Source organism: Artemia sp. Qi Xiang Cuo, chromosome 18, assembly GCF_049724085.1.
Source record: "Artemia sp. Qi Xiang Cuo chromosome 18, ASM4972408v1, whole genome shotgun sequence".
NCBI classification, from domain to species: domain Eukaryota; kingdom Metazoa; phylum Arthropoda; class Branchiopoda; order Anostraca; family Artemiidae; genus Artemia; species Artemia sp. Qi Xiang Cuo.
This window is the reverse complement of record NC_142811.1, coordinates 5,984,969-6,005,905: the sequence shown is the minus strand read 5'-3', so window position 1 is coordinate 6,005,905 and position 20,937 is coordinate 5,984,969. Positions and strand designations below refer to the sequence as shown.

The following is a 20,937-nucleotide window of genomic DNA, read 5'->3' as shown; positions in this document are numbered from 1 at the left end:
TTTTAATTTGATAACATAAATCAATTTGATTGAATTTAATAGAAACAGTGGTTTTGTTTCAAAAGCACTGTTTTCTTCTGAAAACGAATCCTGCTGAAATGAGAATTCTCAAAATTTGACTATCTCAGTCTAAGTCTAAGTTATCTCAGTCTAAGTTAATCCGCTCATTCGATTTTTTTATTTATAATATATTTTTAACAGCTTAAACATTTTCAATTAAAAACGCTGTCAATGCTAGAAGCACCGGCATTTAAACTAAAATCACATTCCTGACTATTTTAAGTATGTACTGAAACATTACCTTAAATCGCACTTGCTAGCGATAGGACGAATCCTGTGTCACATAGTTGTTTAGTATTATTTAAAGTAGGGGAGTAATTAGCTATAGGGCAAGAAGGCTACTGCTCCACATATGAAATTTAGTTTCTTCAAAAATCTCTTGGAAAGTAAGATAGCCTAGGCCTACACATTTGGAGCATCTACAGAAACAGATAAGTTTTCTTTAGTAGGCTATACTTTTGCCTTTATGGTAGAACTCATTTGAATTGAAAAATTGCCCATCCAGGATTTCAATGAAATTACACCACTGGCAGGGGTGGCCTGTATGAGGGATGGAATACCCCCTAGCATATGGCTCATAGCCTACTTTTATTACTGGCTTAGGCTATAATTTATTTTTTTAAGGTAGGCCTAATATTTTGATAGAAATATATGTTGCATAATACATGAAATGAAATCAGTCTCAGTCAGAAAAAAAACAAAGAAATTTTAATAGCCTATCAATGTCAGTCAGTAAAACTGACTGGCCAGTTGGCAAAATCTATTGTCTAAAGATTTTGGTTACTGATGCCTGATTTAAAATAGAATAGTAAGCTACTATGGTAGAACAGGCATAAGAACAAACTAAAATCTTTACAGGGCAAATTTCAGTAGTCCAAAGGCTTTTGTCTATCCTGGAAAGTTGGCAAAGAAAATTGTCAGGAATGTATCTAGAGCCCCAATGATCTGTAAAGGAGTTCTAAATACGTACCTATTCCACCCAGAAAGTTTTACTGACCTAACAATTAGGCTTCTTGCAAGAAGCCTCTTAACTAGAATTTTATCTCAACCTTAGGCTATATTGAATAGCAAAGGAAAGAATTTACATTCCCCAGTAAAAATATAATAATTGGTAGAAATAAGTTACACCTAAGAAAAATAGAAATATACTATTAAATTCTTGGTAAATATAGAGAAGTCTATATTTCTGACCTACAAAAAGTGAACATATCACTTGATGCCTTTTTTATGCTATTTCTGAATATAATAATCCCCTTTGTTGCAAATTAAATTTTAACCTAACCTTATCCAAGTATACAGCATATATTATGTAGGCTATTTCCCATGTGTTTATTGATTCTTGATGTTGTCACCATTGATTGAATTTACAGGTAAATCTGTTTTAACAAGAGTAATGCTAACAGAATTGTATAAGCTGTATCTAAAACAAGAGAAAAAGATATCATATTTGAGGGTCTGTAAAGGGCTTAAAATTGAATTTGCACCAAAAACAATTATTTGGCTGTGTTTGGAAAGAGCATAAAAAAGCCAATGGGTAGTATGTTCACTTTGATTGTTGGTCAGAAATTTGGACTGCTCCATATTTACCAAATTCACTATTCAATGCTCTTTTCTATATAAAAATAATTACTGCTAGTATAATTTTATCCCAGGCCTGACCTCCCTGCTAGACACATATAGGTTATTTATGAAAAGGCTGTATAGGGCAAAATGCAAAGATATTTCTGTTTTTCTTTCCTTGAGTGTGACCAAATTGGCCCTCCAAAGAAGGGGGATATAAGAGAATTTGCCCTCATTAGAGATAATTCATATGCACCTTTTTGGACTGCCTTTATTCTGTCCATTAATTCAATAAAATGCCAAATAAGACAGGCAGAATCAATGATTTGGCTTACCAACAAGAAGAAAATTATTAAAATTACCTTAAATTGCATTGTCCAGCAAAATAAGGAAAGATCCTGTGGAGTTGCTGGTCAGTGATGATGGGGAGTCAATCTAAACAATTAAACAATAAGTCAAATCAAACAATATGATTTAGGTCATTTAATTTTTTTAAGGAGTTAATAAAAAGAATATATAGTTTTGGCAGGTTTTGAAATATCATTAATATGGTAATCCTGTTTTAAGTTGCTTGAAATGGTAACAACCAGTAATTATACCTATAGTACTATACCAACCTACATTTTAGGAGGGATAGAGCAAGTGCAAGAAGGGAGAATGTTAAGGAAATCAGTTGTTAAAATTGTTGACTTTGTAGGATATCATTAGGATGCTTTAATTTTTCTAACCTGTTGTGGTTAATCAGATCAAAATCTTATAAATTTGAATTTATTTTTTATCTACAGTTTATCATAATGCAAATTGACAGAAAATCTACAAACCTTTATATATTGCTTAGCACTATATCTTGCCCCATAAAGAAGGGAAGTTGGCTGCAAGTTTGACTGCTGTGGTAAAGGCCATTTTAAGGATCCTATTTCTGGGGGTTTCAAAAAACACATTAAAAATGTGTTTGTGTGCATTTTATTATATTTTTAATAGTAAGACAAAAGAGTCTCAGTGTTTAGAAAGAGTTTCAAAAGATGTATTAATTTGTATGCTCATCTTCTAGCTAGAAAATCACTTGACAGATTGAAATCTTGAAACATTCTACATGATTGGCTTTTTTGCTACCTTGGAAAGTATTTGAGCTGAGTAAAGAAAAACTTTCAGGAATGTATTTACAGCCTAAAAGTTACTTACAAAACAGAAATAAAATATAGCATTCAGTCCATATTCTGTGCTCTTTAAAAATATAAAATCATTGCTGTCACAATTGCATGCCAGATTTTCAAAGCAGCATAGATACAATGTCTTGGGAACAGATTGAGGTATTTAGTTTCAACTTCCAGGAAAACTATAGGAGAAGTAAAACTAAATCAAAAGGTACAATACATATTGAGAATGTTAAAATCCTGTATTTGCAATATTGCAAGAAAAAAAGAGGAGGGGATATTGGAACATTCAGAGCATGCTTTTGGGGATGATTAACTATATCAAAAGACACTATGTCCATCCAAATTTGTCATAGGGGCATTTTATGACATCATAGGAACAGATAAAGGCATCAAGTTAAAACTTCAGAACATGTTGAGAGGGATTTGTTACTAAATTTGGATGTTACAATGGTCTATCTGCAATATATTTGGGATGCCTTAGGATGTTAAGGTTTAACTATCAGGGGATATTACAGTGTATGCTGAAGAAAATCAAAATGCACTCTATGCATGCAGGTTGTCAAAAGGGCATATGAACAATATCTGAGAAACAGCTGACAGCAAAAAATTGAACCTTTGAGGGCAACTTTTTCAAACTGTGACTGCTTTCAACTGTTTGCATTTGTGACTACTTGTAATTGCAAATACTTGTGACTTTGACTGATTGCAACTCCAACAACTTGCAACAGCAACCCCAACTACTTGTAATTGCCAGTGCATATGACTTTGACTACATCAATTACTTTTTGACCAACACCAAGACAATCCCTCACAACTCAAGCAATGCCAAAGAGGCAGGAATAGAATGGTTGGCAGGCTTTTGAGGGCAAAATCCACAGCTGTTGCAACACATGCCTGAACCTACAAGCTTGGGTCAAGCAACAAGCTTCAACAGAGTCAACGTTGGACTGTTCTTCTCAAACCTGAAGTCAGTTCTAGAAATCTTCCATTGACTGCAAGTGATATATACAACAGCAATGAAACTTCCATTATGGTAGCCCAGTTCCCATTCCTCCTAAGGTGTTTGGGGAGAGGGATCAGAAGATAGTGGTCAAGGTGACATCCTCAGAGATAGGTATCCTTGTGACCATGGTTGGGACTTTCTGCAAGCAGTCAGTATTTACCACCTTACTTTATATTTTCAAGGAAAAATTTTCAGCCTCACATGCAAGCTGGTACTCCAGAAAACTCAGCATATGGGGCCTTGTCATCAAGTTGGATTAGCCAAAATCTATTTTTAAAATATGTTTGTCTTTAGGAACTGGACAAATACTACAGTGTAAGTGCCTATAATTTTTGTCAATTTAAAAGATTTTTGTAGAGGCCCTGTGGCCTATTTGTTTCACATTATATTACTGTTATTATTATTATTATTATTATTATTATTATCTCCCTAAAATTTGTGCAGTTTGAAAAGATTCAGGCAGCACACTACTTACCATGCCCCCTAAGTGCAGCCACAAGCTCTAGGTGTTAGATGTTAGAATGTTCTTTCCTTTCAAGTGCCAATATAACAAAGCTGCAGATAACTGGATGTTGTCTAATCCTGGGAAGACCTTCACAGTATATGACAAGGCTTCTCTTGTTGGACAAAGTCTTCAAAAGTTTTGACTGATCAAGATCAAACTTCAGCTTGAAAAAGAAGAAAAGCAAAGATCAGCAAAGTAGTTCATAAGATAGTTGCTGACCTAAAAAACACCAATACAAATTAGAAACTCTACATAAAGCCAGACAGTGAAGACAAGATGGTCCTGGAAAATTAAAGTGACTGTTATTTGAAAGCTGGTTCTTCTGATGTGGAGGATGTGAAAAAAGATGTCTTTAACTACATCAATGTTGGTGACTTTGTAAAGGTTGTATATAAGGGAGTCTTTTACCCTGGTTGTATTTTGGGAAAAAGCCCAGAACATTGCCAATGTGTATGGCTGGACTTCAAAAATGGATGTGGTCAGACCAAGAGGACTCCATCTTTTACCCCAGAGAAGATATACTAAAAAAAATCATCACCTCCTGCCCCTGGTCCTGCTTCCAGGGCATCTTCATATTTCATGTTCACCAGCTGGTAGTTATTTTATGGTGAAAGTGTGCTTGTCTTAAGTTGTTTGATGTCAGTCTTATGATCATACAAATGATATTCATACTTTTTGTGATAATAAATGAAGGGTTTGTATTATAATCCACTATGTACCCTCCCTTGTCCCAATATGTACCATCCCCTGGTATTTTGTAGGACAACTGGTGTACATAGGGACTCCCCCTTTTTTCTTTAGTTGAAAAGTGAAAAATCTGAAAAAAATCACAGTTCTATTTTCCTCTATTTTCACACTCTGGCTTTCATTTGATGTATAAACCAGTTCTTTAGTCTACCATCTGATATGATTTTTTTTTTAATTTAAAAAAAGCCCCAGTATATACCATGCTTCCCTATATTTCACTAATAGGCTGAAATTGATCTGTGCTTTGTTTCCCTTTTTGTTTTCTTTATATTTTTTTTTTGTTCTTTGTTATTTTCATACCTAATGCTTAGCCAGGGATCTCAGAACTTATTTAAATGATTGTATCAAAACCAAACAGTTCATGATTTTCACTAACACTTTTATGGCCTTCTCATATATTTGACTTTTTTTCAGCAATGGAGGTGCTTGAAGAAGTAATATCAGATGTGAAGGAAATACAAAATGAAAAACAAAAATTAGCTGAAGACCTTGCTAATTTTCAAGCTAATGTCTCCCAAGAAATGGAAAAAGTGGCATCCTTATTACAAACAGTTACAAGTGGATCAGCTGATGTGCAATCTAAAACTACAGAAAGAAATGACCTTTTAAAAGAATTAGCAGATGTTAATGTAGTTTTGAGGCAAAGAGGTGAAACATTGTCAAAATTAAATATGAAAGTCAGTGACCTTGAAGCTGAAAATAATAAATTGAGAAGTGTTGTTGATGGATCTAAAGTTGATCAACTGAACAGAAATGAAGATAATATTCGTCTGCAGCTTGAAGAGTTGAAGGAAGAGAACACAATGCTTAAGACTAGACTGAAGGATTGGGATGAAGGATCAGCACAAGGTTTGAGATAAAAATATGATAAATAATGTGGTGTGTTTTAGTCTACTCTCTAATTGTGCTGTCAAACACCATTTCTGCTTTTTTAGTTTTTGTGCCAAAGAACATCCTTTTTGGCCAACCATTTAGAGCCAAACGAAAAACAGATCGTGTCCAATTTGGATGGGAGGAGGTTGTAAGGAAGGACTTAATTGTAACTCCTTGGGAGGGTGTAAAGAGGGAGGCTTTAAATGTATTGGGATGGAGGAGGAGCATGCATAGCTATAGCTATGTTGGCCTTAGTCGGCTTGGTGCTCCAATAAGTTGCTGGTACTAGTAGTAGGGGTATTGTAATCATAGGTTTGTAGCTCATTAATGATAAGAGTCGGGTATTGGAAACTTTTCTGTTATGGGTACTGTTTTTCCTGAAGTTTGCAAAATTTCTTGTAATTTTCTAAAGAAATAGCTAACCTACTAAATGTATCACAACAAAACCATTTTGCAAAATAAAACTTCTTAGAATGCCTCTCAGACTTAATAGAATACATATTTTGAGACCATAGTTCTATATCTAGATTTCCAGGATATTGTGGACCTGGGCCAAATCCAATTCTTGAGGTGGAGAGGTCCATAGATTCTTTTGCAGATTCTTGTCTTGTCTCCATATCAGGTTAGCAGGTCAATCAGATTTTTTTTGGAAATTAAGGGTGAGTGCTTTGTGTAGATATTGGACCAATCTAACCTCTTGGGGGGGGGGGGGGTGACATCCTAAATTCTAGGTATCAAGATTCTAAAAGGCACTGTTGAAGCTAAACAAATCTAGACAAAAAGTTAGTTAGTGTTCTAGTTATGCCATTTTGGTGTCTAGGACAGGTTTAGCCTCTGTTGAAGAGGAGGATGGCAAACCCTAAATTCTTGTCAACTAGCCTAGACTTCTTTCAGAAGGGGTGGTCAGATTTCAACCAAACTAAGTGCAATCTTAGTAGGCCTACTTGTATCAGAATTATATCCCCAGTCCAACCTTTGTGTGTGTGGGGGGGTGAGGTGGGGGGGGGGGTTAAAAGGTGCTATATAGGCCTACATCCTGTCATCAGTAGCCTACACATATCAGAAATAAGCATTGGATCTTAACCAAATTTAGTGAAAAGTTAGAGATGATGTCCTATTTGCAATATGTTGGGGCCTGTAGTTATTTTAATATCTCTTGTAATTATTAATAAGCCTAATCGCTAGGTAGGAATTGAACTATCTTCTTCTTTGATATAAAGCATTTGGACTCCATTGTTTGGGGTCCTTCTGACTTCAAAGTTGGTTGATTTTCCTCCATGGCATTATATTTATGTTCTTCCAAGGGGCAAAGAAAACTAATTAGGCTTTTTTTGCAAGGGCCAAACAAATGAAGCAAAGGGCCCTGCTACCTTTCCCCCACAATTGAAGAGTAAATACTCAGCAGGTACTCCTATGGATCTTGCGACAGGACCCTCCTCTTCTTCGGCTTGTTGACCCTTCTTCTTACCCTTCATTTTCAGGACATCTTTTATAAAATAGGGCCTGGGTGTTTTTTCCACAAGTGTTCTTGTCTCCTAAGAATCATTGCTTGGCTCTTTATCCTCAGAAACGCCAAGTTATCCCATGAGCTTCAACAGTCTATAGTGAAGAAATCTGCAATTTCTACGTCTCAGTACATCCCTGTGGGTGATAGATACAGAGTTTTGACCGATTTCAGAAGACCTCTAGATCTAGAGGTCAACCTCCTTGTTCTAGAGATTTGCCAGTTTGTCAACCTCCTCGTTAAATCGTATTCTTTGGTGGCTGGGGACGTGTTGGAAAGCTAGTTCTATCCTCTCCTTGGCCAAGGCTATTATCAATTCTTGCAACTGATGGACATCTCTGTCAGTAACTTGAAAATAGAACGCTGACCAACATCTATATTTCTGATTGTGGGGAGTGGCGCTGATTCTCAAAAATTTAGGGTGGGATTTATTTTTAATATATAGGGGGTGAAGAGTTTCTCCTTTTTTATAGAACTACCAAAAAAAATTATTTTTTTCAATGAAAATATCCAAAAAGATATTTTTCAAAGCAACCCTCTCAATTTCAGTTTGTTTTAAGTTTTCTTTGTTACTTCTTAGTTTCAGTTAAAAAACTTGCATTTTTCAATTTAAATTTTTGTTGTTGAAAATTCTCCCCATGGAAATTCCCCCCCCCCAAAAAAAAAAATTCCATATTTTTTCTAATAACAAATATTAGGCTATATTTAAACATTGGGCAAATTTCATTACTTACAACCCTTTCCCCAGGGTCTTTGGGGAGTCATGTCATCCCCATTGGCATAGTTATAAGACCTTTCAACTATGTTGAACCAAACGGCTATCTCAAAATCTTAATCAGATGTCTCTGGGGAAAAAAGGGGTAAGCGAGGAAGCTACGCCAAAGTAAGGTTTTCTGATGTGCTGAACCTGATGGCGTGATTTTCATTAAGGTTGCATTATTTTTTGGTGGTGTTTTCTCCCTTTTTCGAAAATCTTACAGATTTTCTCAGACTTGCAGCTTTTGATGAGTAACATTATACTTTACAAATTTTACAGATTTGAAGTCAGCATAAAAAGTCATTTCTTTTGATGTATTAATTGTTTTGGTTACTATTGGGCCAATTTGCTCTTTACTTACCCTAAATTTTTTGATATTGCAGTAAGGAATTCTTTAAGTCAAAATACTATATACATATTTCACAGATGGCTTTTTGAATATTACTAGACGTGGGATTTAAGGGTTTTTGAAGTCACTAATCACAAATGTGAGACTCGAACTGCAGTCTGAGCATCATGAAACAAGAAAGAGTGTCTGACCTACATTTATTGCAACATATTTAAATTATAACTGTTTTATATCACAAAAATAAAGTTCAAGGTTCAAGGTTATTTATTATAATAGCAATAAATTGCAGAATAGCAATAAATTGCAGAATGTTATACATTTATCCGTTGGCGGGAAGCAGAGCTCGTATAGGCTACCAACGAGTAAAAACAAAAAAACAATACACCTTATCACTGAAACAAACACAATTATTGTTGCCTGTATTTCTTATTAATGAAATAAACATTGACATGCCACTCCGACATACCGCCAACACTCGTCCATTCGAAACAATACTAACTTAATAATATTAATTATCAGGCAACAGGGGGCAGGGAGTACAGAAAAATCTTATCCAAACAGTCACAAAATGATAATAAAAAAAAAAAACAACACCTTCCTTCACCAAAATAAGTTTTTAATTTTTAAAACATTGAATGAGCAACATTCGGAGCCAGGATCTCCGAAGTGACAAGTGACAACATTACATCTGTAGATGCAACAAATTTCGACCAAATCAAAGGAACCATATACCACACAGTAAATCTTGACATCCCACATTTTGGAAAAAGATTAATAGAGGAGACTCAGGTCGAGTAGAGACAGGCATTTTGGGACATAAAGAACACAGGTTAATTTGACAAAAATATTTAAGAAGAGCAACATGGTCGAATTTAACTTAAAAATATAAAAGACTGGACACTAAGCCTCTCTGGGAGAATATCCACAATTGTAGGCTATATAACGAACACAGGTTCATTTGATAAAAATATTTAAGAAGAGCAACATGGTCGAATTTAACTCAAAAATATAGAAGACTGGACACTAAGCCTCTCTTGGAGAATATCCACAATTATAGGCTATATAACGAATCTGTCATTAATTCATTTGACAAAAGGGAAGGAGATAGTAAAAATGACTGAAGGATACAAGAGCCTTATTCTGTATCTTTTGGAGTGGAATAGGTTAGACTGAAACGTATTTAGGTAAACCACTCCAGAATAATGAAAATGATATTGTACTCAAGTAAAATAAAGTGACCAAAAACGCTCAAAAACGTAGCCATTTTGTTAAAAATATTTCAAAGATCATATAACAAAAACTTCGGTGTCGACACAACTCCCAAGAAACCGGGGACAGGCGTTGCAAGGTATGCCCTAGGGGCCTATATGGTTCTTATAGAAGTGATACTCGTATAAACTACAAAGAGGGCTCATTTGATTGATTGGAAATTGAAAGTTCTAGTTCACTTTTTAATAGTCAAAAGAGATCGGAGGGTAACCAGCCTCTCCATGCCCTTTTTTCACAAATGCATCCGATGAAATTTTAGAGATAGGCATTTTGTTAAAAATTGCTCAAAGATCATATAACAAAAACTCTGGTGTCAAAACAACCCCCAGGGCCCGCGGGTAGGCGTAGTAAGTTGTGCCCTGGGGTATACGGTTCTTACGGAAGGGATGTTATGGAAGGGATGCTCATATAAACTTCAAAAAGGGTTCATTTGTTTGGTAATTGAAAGTTCTAGTTCACTTTTTAAGAGTCAAAAGAGATTGGAGGGCAACTAGCCCCCCTCAGGCCCTTTTTCCCAAATGTATCCGATAAAAATTTTGATATAACCATTTTGTTAAAAATAGTTCATCATATCACAATGCCTGCCCGGGGGCAGGTATTGTAAGTTATGCCCTGGGGGCATATATGGTTCTTATGGAAGGGATGTTTGTATAAACTTCAAAGAGGGCTCATTTGATTGGAAATTGAAAGTTCTAGTTCAGTTTTTGAGAGTCAAAAAAGAAAAAAGCAACTAGCCCCCCCTCCCCCCCGGTTTCCCCAAATGCATTCAATAAAAATTTTGGGATAACCATTTTGTTAAAAATAGTTCGAGAGTCAGATAACAAAATCTCAAGTTTCGAAACAACCCCCCAAGACCCGGGGGCAGGCGTTGTAAGTTATGCCCTGGGGGCATATATGGCTCTTATTGAAGGAATGCTCGTATAAACTTCAGAGAGGGCTCATTTGATTGGAAATTGAAAGTTCTAGTAAGAAGCAAAAGAGATCGGAGGGCAACTAGCCCGTCCTCCTCTACGCCCTTTTTTCCTCAAACCTGTCCAATAAGAACTTTGAGATATGTGTTTAAAATAGTTTAAAGATCATATAACGAAAACTCCGGGGTCGACTCATAGTACAGTCAATATAAGGTTTGACCGCAAACAAATTGCAACAGAAATGATTTTTACACCATCTTGTAGAGAAAAAAAAACTGTACAACATATCATGAGTTGAGAAACCTAGCGGGGTGCAAATTTAGTATATTTTAGCGTTTTGCGTTTTATTTTTCGTTTTTAAGCCTAAATTTTCGATTTTCTCAAGGCTTAGAGTTTACTTCATGGGAAACACATTTCTGATGTAGTTTTATGTGTTGAACTCGAATATTACATCAGATTTAAGATACGGTGAACCAAAAGTGTTTCACATTCATCACCATTCACGAAGTTCGCGATTCTATTATAACATAGTCGTTTGACCACATTTCTTGATTAGTTTTATGCGATGAACTCGAATATCACATCAGATGAAGGATATGTTCAACCGATAGTGTTTCACATTCATCACCAAAAGGTTTCTGCAAAATAATCAATCATCTCTTAATGTATTAACTGACTAAAATCACAGGTAACAAAAATCACATTGGTAAAAGGCAGGCAACTTTTCAAATGACTTGCGACATTAATCACTGGCAGTGTATTTTGAAACTTCGTCGTCGAGATCGTCGATGAGATCTTCTGATTTGGGAGAATTATCACATTCTGCTCCCTGACAAGTTTTGCACACGAGAGTGCAAGAAATGCCGTTTCTGACACAAGTGCACCGAGCAGAGGTGCAGTTTGAACGGCAGGAACACTTAACAATCGTAAGAAGTTGGGGAGGTGCTGGGGGTAGGTCTGTCATCACAGGGTATAATGTACCATTTCGGTCCTTCCAGCCCCACTCTTGAGGGTCCAATTCTAGATTACGGTCGTCATTCCAGGCGTCTACCTGAAAGTAAACTCTATAGCTGTGAAATGCTGCAGAGTTGGATGTGGGAGGTAGCTGCTCTGGGTGAACAAAAGCCGTTGCTGTGACGAGCTTTCTTTCGAAGAGCTGCTTTCGAAGCTCGTTCAGATTTCCCCCTTCTTTCCACCATATATTATAAGAAGTGCGTCTTCTCCGGCTTCCTTGACTTCGATTTTTGTTGCTGCCTTCTTCATAAAGACCTTGGCAGATGCTCGAAAAGTTTCGTCTTCTATCACTTTTTTCAGGGTAAGACCTTTTCTGATGTTGTGGACACGTGATGTAGAATCACACCCAAGGAATGCATAGGCAAAGAGGATCAGACCACATACTTCTTGGCCTAATCTTTTTTTCATTTTATGAACATCCCAGCACCTTCGCTCTTTATTTTCCTTTGGCTCTGGGGCGAAGTACACCTTGTTAGTGGAGACATCACAGTGGTAACAGAGAAGGACCAGAAGATCCGTATCTTCTCCAATAACGACAGTTACCTTCTGTTTAGCTGATTCGATAGCAGCTTTTACAATAGGCATGTCTGCATCACTGGGGACTTGGACTACAAAATAGCCTTTTTGCCGGAGATGAACTGCAAGCGCACTAATGAATCTTGACTTGTTTTTCTTGTTCCCAAGAAATTCTTCTTTCTTAACTTTCAGACGCATGTCATTCGTGAAGAAAACCTCGCGACCAATCGTTCGATTACGATACGAATGGGCCATATCTTTGATGGAAGGTCCACTATCATACCCATCGAAAACAACAGTTGCGCCAGGGTACTTCCGTGAAATATACAGAGAGTACCTCTGTATGATATCCGCATACGTGTCGTTTTTTATCCATGGGACTCGGTGCAATAGAGATCCGCCGTCAAGTACGTAGTGTGTCCCGTCGTTCAGCACACACGGAATTTCTTCGAGTTTGCATGCAAGTGCAATGGCCTTTGCGAATTCGGCTTTGTTCAGCACTCTCGGCATAAATGAGCTGTCAAACAGAGCAGCGGGATACGAACAAAGTTCATACCGGAAGCACTCTGATTCAGGAAGTCTTGTCCTTTTGGCTAACGCAATGAAGCGTTGGAATAGCAAAGCTGGATCCAGTCGCGTTCAGAATACACCACCATGTTTGGTTTTTTTTATATTGACAGCCAGTTCCTTTATTAGGAAGAAAAAATACTTAGCCACATTTACAGTAATAGCATAAAGGATTTTTAGCCCGACAGCCTTCGCACAGTCAACGTTTGCAGATGCATATGCAGTCAAACCGGTAGCAATGCTTCTAAGCTGGGTATCCCCTCCGAATGGTGAGCCATTTTCAAAGTACGTGACCATCGCCTGCGTATCCTTGAAGTCTCGTTCTTGTTTGGGACCTGCGTTCTCCTTGTGCTGCTCGCTTGTCTCATAGAGAATTTGCGTCAGATCTTCCATTAGGAGGTTAACAGCAGAGCAGGTTGGGCGTGCTAAAACCCAAAGCGACCTCTGGGTTTCGGTCATGCCCGTACCCCTAGTCAGTCCGCCTGCTGTTTTCAACGAGCGCATAAGCTCTTGTTCAATAACTAGATCCGTCGACAAGCCAGCCCAATAGCGATCAGATCGTCTGATGACGTGCATTCCTTGTTGGAATGAACTATGAACAGTAGGATGGGTTTCTTCAAGCTTCACCATCTTCTGAAGGTATATTCGGCATGATTTGGCATAGTTGTTGTGACCACAGGCCGCAAGAAAAGGTAGTATTTCAGACACAGACTTTAGGTGTAAGTCCCAAAGCCCCATCCGCTCAGCTTTGATGAAAGAACGAAGTATCCCAACCATATTCATAAGCTGAAACCACAGCTTTGAAGTTCTGTGCTGAGACAGATCAAGTATCTTATGGTCGACGAAACCTTTGATCCGCTTGAGTGCAGGATTTTCTTCAACCTCCGTCATTGTTGCCTCTCCATTCATTAGCTTGCTGTATAGTGTTTTAAGGTCTGCAACTTCTTTGGTGCCTAACTTTGTTTCAGATTCTGAACAGGGATCATCGTCAAATAACTCGGAGAGCAGCACGGCATGTAGAGCACTATCAACTAGCAAGAGACCTCGAACATCTCGTGAAATAGCCTTTCCACTTAGGAGATGGGGAACAGTGTTTGGGGCATATGCAAGTTCCAGGACTTCGCGGAGACCGGATCCTTCCATTGTGTATCCTATGCATCCAATAAAGCTCATGGTTGTGTGAAACCCACCGAGTTTCAGAACTACTGCTGAGGGCTCACTTCCTGGTTCAGAAGCCTCAACCATTTTCATAGCTTTCCACCACAATGGCTGATCGAAGGTCACGACTGGGGCGAATCCATGGCGTTTATCTTGGTCTGCGATAAATATCAAGGTAGAGTACACACAGGTGTCATCACTGGCAAACAGATCAATCATCGGGAGAAATATTACAGACGCTTTCCCCGGATGGTTTCCAACCATGACAGTCTGATGTGTCCCATTCCATCCTGGCCTTGGAGTCTTCAGATACCACGACGAAAGCCAGAGAGTATCGAGACTAGCACTGGGATCCAGTGCAGTGAAGTCAGGAATACGAACGTATCTGATTTTTGAAAGAACACTGTCGTCACATCTGACATGAAGCACACGGATTTTGTATGCGTCTCTTATGTCTGCCGCTGACGGACTTGTTCGGGGAATTTTCCTCGGCAAATACTTGGGCGCGGGGGTTATTGAGGGCTCCTAAGGGCTCCCAGGGCTCCTAATATACTGGCCAATCTCCCTAACTGCGCACTTTTTCCCTCGTGGTGAATTAAACATGTACGCAGTTAAGAGGACCCAAAATGGCATCAAAAAATAATAGGAAAATTAACACATATTACAAAAGGAAGGAAAATAATTAAGAGGCCCAAAGAAATGAATCTGGGAGGGACATTTATCTGACAAAACTGGGACCAAGGGTTCCAACAAAGACAATCTTAGAATGTACGGAACTTTCCAAAAATATAGTATCCAGTCGATAGGGCGACGTTATTCCTGACTTCATTCGCCCCAAAGGACGAAAAAAGGGAAATATGGCCACGAAATACGAATTTCTTGTTTGGTGATGAATGTGAAACACTAACGGTGGGACATAACTTGAATCTGATGTGATATTCGAATTCAGCACACAAAACTAGTTCAGAAACATGTCTCCCATGAAGTAAATGCTAAGCTCTAGGATAACGGAAAATTTCCGCTAAAACAACAAAAAACCAACGGAAAACGCTAAAAAACACTTATTTTTCACCCCGCTGGGTTTCTCAACTTTTGATATGTTGTACAGTTATTTTTTCTCTACAAGATGGTGTAAAAATAATTTCTGTTGCAATTTGTTTGCGGTCAAGTCCTATTTGACGCTAGATTGACTGTATTATCAACCCCCCAGGGCCCGAGGGTAGGTGTTGTAAGTTATGCCCTGGGGGAATATATGGTTCCTATGGAAGGGATGTTCTTAAAAACTTCAGAGAGGTCTCATTTGACCGGACATTTAAAGTTCTAGTTCAGTTTTTGAGAGTCAAAAGAGATTGCAGGGCAACTAGCCTCCCCCACCTCCCCCCTCTACGCCCCTTTTTCCCCAAATGCATCCGATAAAACTTTTGAGATAGCCATTTTGTTAAAAATAGTTCAAAGATCATATAACAAAAACTCCAATGTCGACACAATCCCCAGGGCCTGGGGGCAGGCGTTGTATGTTCTGCCCTGGGGGCATATATGGTTCTTATGGAAGGAATGCTCGTATAAACTCCAGAGAGGACTCATTCGAATGGAAATTGAAAATTTCAAGTTCACTTTTGAGAGCCAAAAGAGATCGGAGGGTAACCATCCCAACCCAACCCCCCCCCCTCCCATGTCCATTATTTCCCAAATGCATCCGATAAAATTTTTTCAGAGAGGGCTCATTTGATTGGAAATTGAAAGTTCTAGTCGAACTCTCAAGAGTCAAGAGAGATCGGAGGGTAACTAGCCCCACCCCACGTCCTTTTTTCCCAAACCCATCTGATACAAATTTTAAGACAACCATTTTTTTAAAATAGTTCAAAGGTCAGATAACAAAAACTCTGGTGTCGACACAACCCCCCAGGGCCGGGGGGTCAGGCTTTGTAAGTTTTGTCCTGGGGCTGTATATGGTTCTTATGAAAGGGATGCTCGTATAAACTTCAAAGAGGGCTCATTTGATTGAAAATGGAAAGTTCTAGTTCAATTTTAGAGAGTCAAAAGAGATCGAATGGCAATTAGACCCCCACGCCCTTTTTCCCCTAAACCATCCGATAAAAATTTTTTGTTATAGCCATTTTGTTAAAAATAGTACAAACATCAGATAATAAAAACTCAGTGGTTGACATAAACCCATTTTTTTACTTTTATATTGTTACTTTGATAATAGATTTTATACTTTGATGCACATTTGATTAAAAAAAAAAAGTTTGATTTTGAAATGAGGAATTTTTAAAAACCTGAAACTTTTTGCAATAAAAAATGAACAAAAATAATTTAAAAAACGTTCCTAAAAAGGAGTTTTTCAAAAATAATAAAGGCCATTTAAAACTATAGATCAGCAGATACAAATACCTGTTAAAATCAAACTTAAAACGACTAGAAATTACTATGAAAGATTAAATGAAACCCAAAAAGAACAGAAATTAAATAAATAATCATAGCAAAAAAACATACAACAAGTAATAATACGAGTATAAATGAATAAATAAATCTTAAAACAAGTAATGCTTAAATTGAATATGCAAATCAAGCTTAAAAAAAATTTTTGCCATTGAAGTATAAATGAAACCCAAAACTAACAGAAATTAAATTAACAGTCAATGCAAACAAACATACAATATATACTAATGTAAATGAATAAATTAATCTTAAAACGAGTGAAACTTAAATTATATATGCAAATCAAGCTTGAAACGAACAAAAATCACTACAAACAAGAGGTTGGGTATCGCCTCCTTCTCTGACTGTTAAAGTCTAAAACCTACTGCGTCACTTGCACTTTACTGAACACTACATGTGTCTTGAACAGTCTTGGAAAGTACAAGTGAAATCAAACTGATTATTTGATATATAAGGATATTAATTGTTGAAAAATCCATCAGTTCAATATTTTATTTCAGTGTAATTTTATTTTCATTCTCAATGCTTTAATAATTGGAAAAAAAATATTTGTAACATAATTAGTTTTCTTTGAAGAGCCAATGACGCAGTAGGCTTTAGGTTTTTACAGTTAAGGAAAGGGACAGTATCCAAACTCTTGTTTGTAGTAAATCTATATTCGTCTTGAACAATTTTAGAAAGAACTAATAAATTAAATTTAATATTTGATGTAAAGCGCCAATGACGCAGTAGGTTCTAGACCTTTACAGTGAGAGAAGGAGGCGATACCCATACTCTTGTTTGTGATGATTTTTTTTCGTTTCAAGCTTGATTTGCATATTCAATTTAAGTTTAACTCCTTTTAAGATTTATTTATTCATTTACATTAATATATATTGTATGTTTGTTCGCATTGATTGTTTATTTCATTTCTGTTCGTTTTGGATGTCATTTATGCTTCAATAGCAAAATATTTTTTTTTCGTCTTGGGTTTCACTTATTCTTGATTTGTATATTTAATTTAAGTTTCACTCGTATTAAGATTTATTTATTCATTTACACTAATATCTATTGTATGTTTGTTTGCAATGATTGTTTATTTAATTTCTGTCAGTTTTGGGTTTCATTTATACTTCAATAGCAAAATATTTTTTTCCGTTTTAAGCTTGATTTGCATAATCAGTTTGAACATTACTGGCTTTAAGATTGATTTATTCATTTATATTATTACTTGTATGTTTTTTTGCTATGATTGTTTGTTTAATTTCTGTCCGTTTTTCGTTTCATTGATTCTTTAATAGTAATTTCTGTTCTTTTTGAGTTTGAATTTTAAAATATGAAATTCAGAGAGGAAAGAAAATAACAAAATGAAAAAAAAAAAAAAAAAAAAAAAAAGGTGAAAAAACGAGGATTTTGTCAGCCAGTGGCGAACCATGAAGACGAAGAAACAAAGCAAATATTTCGACAAGGACCTCTGCCAAGTCGTCCTCAGTGCTAAACAAAAAAGAAAGAAAAGAAAAAAGAAACCAACGAAAATCGAACCTTTCGAAGTTTGTCTGACAACGACCAAACAGGTACTTGTATCTGATGATCTTAAGTTTAAAATGGCCTTTACTTTTCTTTAAAAAAATTCTTTTTTAGAAAGTTTTTTTAATTAACTATCAATAAGAGACGCTCGCGTCTCAGTAACTCGGGTTGGTATACAAACTGAAGGTAGAGTTCCCGAAGAGAGCATCATCAACAAAAATCTACAGCTGAAGCAGAATTTTGATCCAGCAGGTTGAGGTTGAAATCGCCCATAAGGATTAGTTCACAAGGATGTTTCTGGACTGAGTCCAAAACCTCTTCCAGAATTTTCATAAACGAAGTAATAGATCCACTAGGGGACCTGTAAACCAAACCCACAGCTAAATCCTTACACACTGTCTTAGTCTCAATAAAATAGGGATTCAAAGATTCCTTCGTAATTTCTGCTCTAATCACTTCGGACAATGTATGCAAGACTATTAGTAATATAAAGGGCAAGGCCACCTCTCGCCATCTGTTTCCTGTTCAGCCTCTCCATCCTAGATCCTGGAATATCAAAAAGCATATATTATTTGAATCCTGGGAAGTTTCACATAATCCAATAAAATCAGGAGTTCCGCAACTAACTTTCCGTTTCAGCCCATCAAAAGACGAGCAAAGTCCCTGAATCTTAAGGTGAAGCACAGAGAAAATACCTTCTCGTTTAGAGGAGACAGAACCATTTCATTGCGAAACCTACTTTTAACTGCCAAATTAGGATCATTATTTATCTGATTTTTACTTCCAACTGAATTATTAATTATACTTTCGATGTCTAAAGGATTATTCTGAAACTCAACAAAACACTTCCCCAAAGAGTTGATACCACCCTGGTCACCAAAAGAAGTTGTCGATTTACTTAGGGTGGATGGCAGATCTGTTCCGCGACCAAACCCACCAGACCAAAGACTGTCAACATCACAGCAGAGCCATGGCATCTATACTGAGGTAAATAAAAATATCCAGTAGTTAGATGGCAATTTCAAGAACAAAGGCAAAGCGAATTGCCCCTTCCTATTTCAGATGGTCTAATATACAAACTCTCACGGTTAAAAATTTGCAACAGGCAATTTAATACGACCAACTTGGGCCTCCAAATTGTCCTCAATACGAAAAGGGCTATTCATAAATCTTCCTAAAGGTTGAATTTCATTCAACATCACAGAGGAAAATAAAATTGACTTTCAACATAGCAAAGAAGAAAAAAAAAACAAAAATAAATAAAAAAATGAAAGACGAAAAAAAAAACTCAAAACACAACGAAAAAGGAAAAGAAACAGAGAAAAAAGAACAAAACTAACAAACAAAACTGACTGGAAGATTTAGAGGGTGTCCGTTAGTGATCTGATTCGCACGGGATTCAAGTCCTTTTGCTCTTGTTTGAAAATGCGGCCGCGATCAGTCCAAACGTTCTTAGCACCAAATCGATCTCTAGCACCTTCTAGTACCGATTCCTTAGCTTTAGTAAGGGATTCATCACTAACGAAGAAACCAGATTTTGCAAGTTTCGATTTTGCTTTATAAACTGTGTAAGCTATATCTTTGTTCTCGAATTTCACCAGTACTGGATCCACTGTACTTGGTGTTTGCGTATTTTACGTGGCGTTTAAGAGTCTGAACCAATTCACCGCTAACACGTGTGTAGAGGACACACTGTTGGCTCCCATTCGTTGTATCGGGTTGAGTACTGTTGAGCCTAGACTAGTCTCAGGATTTTGCTTTACACCAAAAAACACCAATGAATCAAGAAGCTTCTCCTGTTCCAAATCATCAATTTTTTGCTCAACACGCTCAATTCTATTCTCCAGAGACTGAATCTGACTTCTCAAACTGTCTAAAAACAAATGTATTTCTTGAAACTCCCCACTATACTCGAGGGTAATTGAGTCATAATCAGTTCCGTGTAAACGAAGTTTTGTTGTTTTGGGCCGGCTGATTCAGCAACTTTTTCTTGAACCTTTTTTTCTATGACTTTAAAAATGTCAATACGAATTTTGTCCACCTCAGCTTGTGTGGAAACAATTTGAATGTGGAGAGATAAGGCATCGCTAGAAACAGTAGCCGTTTTACTCGATACTTTCCCATCTCTTTTCCGGACAAATTCAAGGTAAATTTCTGGATTGCTCTCGTTTTCCCGAAAGGCGTGATGTACGCCCTTCTGTGTTCGCTTTGAAGCGTCGGCATAGTTATCTTCAAAAGATACAAGATATCTTTTGAAAACAAAAGATACCATTTTGAAAACAAAGATCCGAAAAAAATATATAAATATGATCCAAAAAGAAACTTATCTTAACGTGGGTAGGCCCACGGAATGCAATTGCGATCACCTTTATTGGAATGGTGGCCCAGTGGATCGTGAAACTTCCTAAACTATCCACTGTATTCAGAGATCCGTAATGAATTTTATCTAAATAAAATAATCCAATCCAAATAGTTCAAACCACAGTTTATAGAATTAGCAGTATGATCATACCCTATCTCACTCATTATAAAAACCCGGACCAAGCTGCGAGTGCTCCAGAGAACGTTTTTGCAGATATAAACATAAGCGGCATTAGATCTTTTCACGGGTAGACAAGTCAGATTTCTCTTGGACAAGAAACAAGTGGAAACCCGCTATTACGAATAATGCACTTTGTAACCATTTCTCATTGATTGACGGAAACAGACTAACCCGCTAATGTAGAAATAAGTGGGAGGAGCTTTTTGTTCGTACCGAGAATGAAGACCAGAAATGATCTGCGATAAACTTACTGGATAATTCTCTAAACTGTGGTTCAAACACACAGTAAATATAACCAAAAACCGTTTTTTTTCCACAAATAATTCTCTCAGAACACAAGAGGTCTTCACTGAATGAATGCATGAACTGAACTGATGGAAGTCCAAAGTCAGATTACAGTAAGGAAGCATTTTACAAATTGTATATGAATTTTATTAGAGTTATTTTTCAGGGTTTTTGAAGGGCAACCTAGTAAAGTATAAACCTTAGTCCATAAT

At 36.9% G+C, this 20,937-nt stretch overlaps 1 protein-coding gene across 1 annotated transcript in view; it reads left to right on the top strand.

The window, feature by feature from the left end:
- The first annotated feature begins 243 nt into the window (after positions 1–243).
- Positions 244–20,937, top strand: part of LOC148941145 (uncharacterized) — a 239,910-nt gene continuing 219,216 nt past the window's right edge. Inside the window, exons 1-2 of the mRNA XM_089104273.1 lie at positions 244–282; positions 5,447–5,881. Coding sequence (XP_088960399.1) covers positions 5,449–5,881 — 433 coding nt within the window. The 5' untranslated portion in view covers positions 244–282; positions 5,447–5,448. The remainder of the gene's footprint in view (positions 283–5,446; positions 5,882–20,937) is intronic.